This window comes from Solanum pennellii, chromosome 6 (assembly GCF_001406875.1).
Source record: "Solanum pennellii chromosome 6, SPENNV200".
In the NCBI taxonomy this organism is placed as follows: domain Eukaryota; kingdom Viridiplantae; phylum Streptophyta; class Magnoliopsida; order Solanales; family Solanaceae; genus Solanum; species Solanum pennellii.
Window position 1 is genome coordinate 6,680,173 of NC_028642.1, and position 7,399 is coordinate 6,687,571.

The following is a 7,399-nucleotide window of genomic DNA, read 5'->3' on the forward strand; positions in this document are numbered from 1 at the left end:
ATATTCAACCTTGACAAAAAATAAATAAATTATTAGTATTAGCTAAAATTAAAAATTAAAAAACTATTATAAAAAATAATATTTTCTTTATAAAATAAAATGTAAAATATTTTTCTTACCCCACACCAATTTTCAAAGTTTTTATTTTGCTCAAATTTCTTTTATAAAAGTATTTCATTTTTTACTTCATCTCCTCCCCCTCATCAAATACTAGTTTAGATATTATTTTATTTTCGTAAAAATATAATTCTACCCATCCCACTTAACCCTCTGCTTTCAATTTTTTTTCCAGTGTTTAGATATACATATCAAAAATATTTTTTGCTTGCCGCCACAAGACTTTTTATATTTTTTAGTTGTTTATGTTATATTCGGTACACTAGTGAAATTTTTTTTCTAAAGATATATGTACGTGCATATATAACACAAAATAAGAAAAACATAAAAAAAAATTAAAATTAGTAGCGGAAAATTAAATAGGATGGGGTAGATTTTTTAAATAAAATAATATCAATTTCTATCGGAGGAAGGGGTACGGGGAGGATGAAATATGAAATTTTTATCAATATTTTATAAATGATTTTTTAAAAAAAGATGGCGTTGTCGCGAGGGAGGGGTACATGGAGGAGGTGGTGGAGTAAAATAAGAAAAATAATTTAATTTTTTATATGTATGATAATCTTTAATTTTTAACTAATATTAAATTTTACTATTTAATTTTTATCTAGATAAAATATTTTATCTATGTGGAGTGCCATGTGTCAAAGTTTTTTATATAAAAGAGAGAGTGCACTACACACACCACTGAGGTGTGTTTCTCAAAATCAAAAGTGATAGTTTAAGTATAAAATTAATACTTTCAATAATTTAGATATGAAACTCAAAAAAAAATAAATAGTTCAGTTGTATTTTTGACACTTATCTCATAAAAATTTAAATTAATGAGATTTATATAGTGTGAGAATTTGAAGCCCAGTAATGTCCTACTTCAGCTAAAAAGCCCCTAACCATTACATTGATTTTCTCCTCCCAATCCAAAGAATGTCAGTCCAAAAGGTACTCCAAAACCTAAGAACTCTGAAAAAATGGCAAATCCCAAATCCCCATCTTCACCATAGAGCAAAAATTGCAGACACCATTATCAATGCAGTGCTAAACCCCATAGTCATTGCACCCTCTACTCTTCTCTCCAACCTCACTCCCAATTTGATTTATCTTATTTTATCTGACCCACATATCAACACACCTAAATGCCTCCACTTCTTCAATTTCCTTTTGCTTAATCAATCTTTCATTACTTTCAAGATTGGTGTTGAAACCCACTTGACACTTGTTTGTAGGCTTGTCAAAGAAGGATACTTTGAATATGCTGAGACCCTATTAGTTTTAGTCCCAAATATTGAAACTTTCAGGTACCCTTTTACTTTTAGAGCTAGTTTTCTTCTTTTGTGATTTGATAATCAATATTGTTTCGTTCCTTCTTTGATGCTTAAAGAATTGAAAATTTTCAGGTGCCCTTTTGCTGTTGTAGCTTCTTTCTTTGAGAAGCACAATGTTCAATCAAAGTTTGCTTCAAAAATATTCAATTTGCTTCTTAAAGCTTTATCTGATAACGCAAAATTCAACCAGGCTTTGGAGATTTTCATGTATATGAAACTAAATGCAATTGAGATTAATGAGAGAACATGTACTGTTCATTTGATTAATCTTTTGAAGTGTGATCAGATCGCGTTAGCGCTGGTATTCTTTTATCAAATGGTTGAATCAGGTATTCAGGTTTCAGTATTTTCGTTGACGGTAGTGGTAGATGGATTGTGTAGGAGAGGGGAGATAAAGAAGGCTGGAGAATTGGTGAAGGAAATGTTATCTAAAGGGGTGAAGCCTAATATTATTACATGTAATACCTTGGTGGATGCTTGTGCTAGGAGATGGAATTTCGAAGAAATGAACTACACTTTGGCCTTGATGAAAAGGGAACGAGTTGACTTAAATGTTGAGACTTACAAATTTTTGGTGGATGGATTTTTGAGTAGTGGGAAGATTGATGATGCCGAGAGATTGATTTTGGAAATGTATGTCAAGGGTTTTAAAGTGGATATCCATTTGTATAATTTGATGATTAAGGGATATTGCAGGCTAGGGAATATGGAAAGGGCACTTTCATTGTTCAGGCAGATGATTGAGAAAGTCATCTGCCCTAATGGTGATACATATTCAGTTTTGGTAAAAGGTCTTTGTGATAAAGGACAGGTAAGTGCAGCGAAAGAGCTCGTAGATAAAATGCTGGGTCAGGGAGTTGAGTTGGATGGAAGTATGTTGGACATCTTAATTTACTGTTACTTCAAGGCTGGAATGATAGAGGAAGCTGTTAGCGTACTTAGATTGATGGAGAAGAGAGAATTGATTGTTGATACATCTATGTATGAGCTGATAATTGATGGATTACTCAAGTTAGATCGGACTGAAGAGGCAATATCTTGGTTAACACCTTTAATCAAAAGGGGTGTATCTAGGCAGAAGTTAGCTACTATTCCACTGGTCGATAATTTAAGAATTTCAGTTTCTGAAAAGTTGGTTCACAAACGCAAAGAAAATGAGAACAACTTTAAAACAACCTTTTACTCTGATACTATTAGTTTACGGCACGAGGATGCACATTCTGCTGAAATGACTAATGTTTCAGCAGTAATAAATGAGTATATAAAGTGAAATGCTGCTTACTTGTTTTTCTGAGAAGGAGGACACTGCATCCTAACTGAAAAGAACCCATGATGATGTGGCACTGAAGGAAATTTTTGAGGACGTTGGTTGCCTTGTGTGTCAAGGGGTGCGGGTTTTGTCCTGATAGTGCTAGATTTTTGGACGAGAAAACAGGCTGGAAATGATGTGGGTTGTCAATTATCACCTTGGGAGTTATTTTCCTTCATCAACCATATACAGAGAAGCTTTCATTTCCTTGATGCAAGACTGAATAAATTTTAGTTCTTCTTAAATGGAGATTTGGATGGGAAAAAACAGTCATATTTTTTAACAAGACGACACAATACGAAGGGCTACAACGCGGGATATACCATGCTCAAAATGTGTCAAAAATTCAGTTGTGTATGTTCCAATTTGTTTAGTGTATCTGACAGACTGCCAATGTGTTTTGAAAAAGCCTGATTATACCTAGTTCAGATATGATGGATTCTTCGTTATCTATGGAAAAGTTTGTTTGGGAATCAAGGGAAGACAACGAAAAGTAAAACGGAGAGGAGGAAGTGAAGGATAAAGAACTCTACTTTTTTGTTCAGAGAAATGAGGAAACCATATGCTTGCCCGTTGTCTCTTCACATTCACTACTTGTGCATTGAAGGTAAATCAATTTTCCTCTTCATTCATTTTCCCCCATCTTCTATACGAGCCAAACAAAAAATTGCAAACTTTTATACTCTTTTGCCTATTTTCTCATCTCCCCCCTTTTGCCTTCCCCTAGTCAAATCAAAGCCTAAATTTCATATGACACGACTCATTAGTACTTTTTATCTATAATCTGTACCTAAACTTGGTGTCTATACTCTTGTCAATAATAATATTAAGAATACTATTGGCCAAATGCATAGGCAGTCCCATTAACTTGCCCCTAATTTTCATTTTAACCCTCTAACCACATTCCATAAAAAGCCACTTTGACTTGGACTTTGACTTGAAAAGAGTTCGTTTTCACCTCAGTTGTTGAAAAGTCAGGACTAAATGGGTCTGTCCCTGACTTATCTATTTAGCGGTAACAAGTTGAGTTTGCTCCTCTTTCTGGTGATCTAATGGTTGTAAGACCACTTTGTTTGACAAGAAATTAGGTTTTTTGAGATTAAATTTTTATTGGTAATTTCAGCAGCAAAATATCCACTATTATTTTACCTTGCAGGTATCAGGTGAAATTGAAGCTGAGTGTGCTCCAATTTGCGCTAAGTCTGTTTTTAAGAAAATGTTGTCATACTGCAACTCTGTGCCCAAAGCCTTGAGGCTATCCCTGATGCTCCCACTGCCCTTTCATAGGGACTTTCTGAAGGAAGTTGGATTACTATGCCAGAGAGTTTGAACAATGGTTTCACTAGATTGGTTTCATTGGTGCAGTTAACTATTATCGAGCTATATCCATGTAAGCATTCCTCGCCTTCTGTGATATTGTGAATTTGATTGCATTTGTTCAACACTTCAGTTGTATGCTTATATAGTCCACATTTGTTTCAGCTATTTGGGGTTATTGCTTTAGTTGTTGCTTTTACAATTGCATGAGATTTGATCTTTGTCAAGAGACTTATAGTTAGGGCTGAGCATAAAATATCAAAATTCTAACTGAGGATTTTGGTAATTTGGTATTTGGTATTGAAGAGAAATTTTTTAGAATTACGATATTCAGAGTTAGGTTTGGTATGAGACATTAGTACGATTTCGAAAACTGAATTATTTACTTAATGAAGACCATATATATCAACAGGCCCATCAGGACAACTCCAAAGAGAAAATTAAAGACTTCACATAAACAACCCAAATACATATGTATCCAGAAGCGTCAACAAAAGAAATGGTTAAATTTGATTTTCTTCTTTTTATGTGCTGACTTCTGATCAACTGTACAAAGTGATAAATATTTAGAATGTTGTAGTGGGGTAGTATTTCCTAGTTATTACTTACTACTCAATAGCATTACATTTGATCATAACATTAGAATCTGAAAAGATCAGACAAATGCTTCTGTTACAATTCGCATTGGTTGTCCTTTTGTGTTTGTAGTGCATTTGATTTTAATTCCTTGGCACATAGGTCGTTTTTTTTTTTTGATAGCTGAGAAATCCGTATGTGACCTACCCTTTTGGACCAATCGCAGCATTCTAAACTAGGTGGATAATGGGCCTGCCCTTCTACCCTTCTCCACTTAAATATCAGGCTTCCCTTTGGCTTGAACTTGCGACCTAAGCAACAAATCCTCCACCTTTAGCCACTCGAGCTAAGCCTTGGGGGTGGCACATATGTCTTTTAGTTGTGTCAATTTGCTTTATTTGATTTATTCTTATTTGTTGATCTTCTATTATATCGTGCATCCACATTGAAAAAACAGAAATAATTGGAGCAATAGTATTAGCTTTATAATTAGTCGGCTTCAACTCTAATATGGTATTACCGAATATGGTACTAAATCGAAGTTTGATTTACTGATTAAAAGTTTGGTATTTGATATCTACTTTTAAGTGCCGATTATTGAATTATCAAATAAATAAGACCGAACACCCACTCCTCATACTGATAGTTTTAGTTTGAGACTTGTGTTTGCTAAGAAATAAGTATGAGATTTGTAGGATGTTTGACTAAGTATCTGGGAGGTCAAAAATACTTGTTTTCTTTTAAAGGTCGATTATTAAATTATCAAATAAATTGAGACCGTATGCCCACTCGTCCTATTTATAGTTTTAGTTTGAGACTTGTATGTTCGCTAGGAAATAAGTATGAGATTTGTAGCATGTTTGACTAAGTTTCTGAGAGGTCAAAAATACTTTGTTTTCTTCAAAGGCGCTTATTTTTAGAGAGTTGAGGTATATGACTAAACTTTTAGGAAAAAATAATGTGTTTCTAGAACTATTGCCAAGTACAAACTATTGCTTTAATATTGATAGTAGTGCTTTTAATGTTGATTAACTAAACACAAACTGCTTTTCTCCAAAAGTACTTTTTGTGAAAGAACTTCACAAAAAAATCACTTTACAAAAATAGCAATACCTTGAAAGTTTGACCAAAAAAACTAATAAAACCCCCTTAATTTACCTCATAAGACACATTACTTGTAACTTATTAGAATGAAACAAACTTGAATGGAGTGGAATCAATTGCCAAGTACAAACTATTGCTTTAATATTGATAGTAGTGCTTTTAATGTTGATTAACTAAACACAAACTGCTTTTCTCCAAAAGTACTTTTTGTGAAAGAACTTCACAAAAAAATCACTTACGAAAATAGCAATACCTTGAAAGTTTGACCAAAAAAACTAATAAAAACCCCTTAATTTACCTCATAAGACACATTACTTGTAACTTATTAGAATGATGAAACAAACTTGAATGGAGTGGAATCAATATGACAGATAACCCAGGTAATTTGTTATGAACACATACATAATTGATCGATATAAATTATTGTGTTTTCTGGAAGTCAAGAAAATTGTAAAGTTTATGAACACCATCATATTCTATGTTGCTAGGCTCTCCAAAGTTGTTGCCACACTTGTGTCGGATTCTCCAAAATGCACAATTTTTGGACGATAATGGATCTTACAAGCATACAGAAACATTTCTAATGAGTTTGAGCAACGTAGTCTATGTTATTAGTTGCTTTTAAACTGTCTTGATCAAATTCTTCATACATGGAAGCTAGCAGGGATTAGTCCCGAACTCTTTAAGTCCTATTTAGTAAAGAAAATGACATCTTTAGGATTTGATGTTTTGAGTTGCCCAAGATTTACATATATCCTAAAGTCGTGTCTGATGAAATGTAGAAACTGGGAACTCAAAGCACCATGACAATAGACTCAAGTTAATGCTTTGACCAAGTTTGTCATCAGGGAATTCGATTTGATTTATCATCTGCAACATCTTGTGCAAGCAGTGTCCGTTGTCATAATTTTGCTTGCAAGTAAGTTTGAATTTGGAACATTGTGACAATGTGGCTTTATTTATTTCATCACAAATTGGGTTCCTAATCTGATTTAATGGCAGATTAGTGATGACTTGTTAGAATATTTATGTTATTTACAAATTATTTGACAAAATAATTAGGCTTGTAAGTTTCTGATTTGTGCTATGTATGTTGTAAGTTGGTTTAATTTGAATTGTTTTGATGCTAAAGATTTTAACGCCATAATCTGTCTTGTAAGTTTCCCATTTATGTAACCACATTGGGTATGGTTTTGTTGTTGTTGGTTTGTAAATTATTCGAATTTAAAACTTTTTATGTTTTAAGACTTAGGCAAAAAAGGAATAGAGACAACACATGTCTGTATAACGGTAAAGATATATCTTTTTTAAAAAGTGTTTTGAAGAATCTATTTTAATTAGATTATTACTTTTATTAAATGAAAATGTACAAAATTTCAATCAATAATAATAAATAAATAATTAAATATTGATATAATAATAACATGATGATTTTAATATATATCAAATATAGGATAATAATAATAATAATAATAAACATAAAATAATAATAAAAAAATCTTATATAAGAAAGAATTCTTAAATGAAATTTAACCAACCTGATGATATATGCTAATCATTTAATAACGGATACATCGGTAAATATGTAAATATGGAAGAAATATTTGTCTTGAAAAAAAAATCTGCTTGTGCTTCTGTTTTTCTTAAACAGCAG

The 7,399-nt window shown here is 32.5% G+C and overlaps 1 protein-coding gene across 2 annotated transcripts; it reads left to right on the plus strand.

Annotated features, from left to right (window-relative positions):
* Nucleotides 1-998: 998 nt before the first annotated feature.
* On the plus strand, nt 999-6,884 carry LOC107022084 (pentatricopeptide repeat-containing protein At2g28050). 2 transcript variants are annotated; one of them, XM_027917583.1, is made up of 4 exons: nt 999-1,412; nt 1,512-3,355; nt 3,905-4,138; nt 6,234-6,884. In XM_027917583.1, exons 1-2 carry the CDS (start codon nt 1,042-1,044, stop codon nt 2,707-2,709), a joined length of 1,569 nt encoding a protein of 522 aa, XP_027773384.1. In that variant the 5' UTR covers nt 999-1,041; the 3' UTR covers nt 2,710-3,355; nt 3,905-4,138; nt 6,234-6,884. The 2 variants fall into 2 exon arrangements, with proteins under 2 accessions (XP_027773384.1, XP_027773383.1); XM_027917582.1 differs by having other exon boundaries at nt 6,528-6,884.
* Nucleotides 6,885-7,399: the final 515 nt, after the last annotated feature.

Excerpts from the sequence above, each read along its gene's own strand:
- LOC107022084 (XM_027917583.1), top strand. The coding sequence starts at position 1,042 with ATGTCAGTCCAAAAGGTACTCCAAAACCTAAGAACTCTGAAAAAATGG. Across the intron at positions 1,413-1,511 it reads CCAAATATTGAAACTTTCAG|GTGCCCTTTTGCTGTTGTAG; the intron begins GTACCCTTTTAC and ends GAAAATTTTCAG.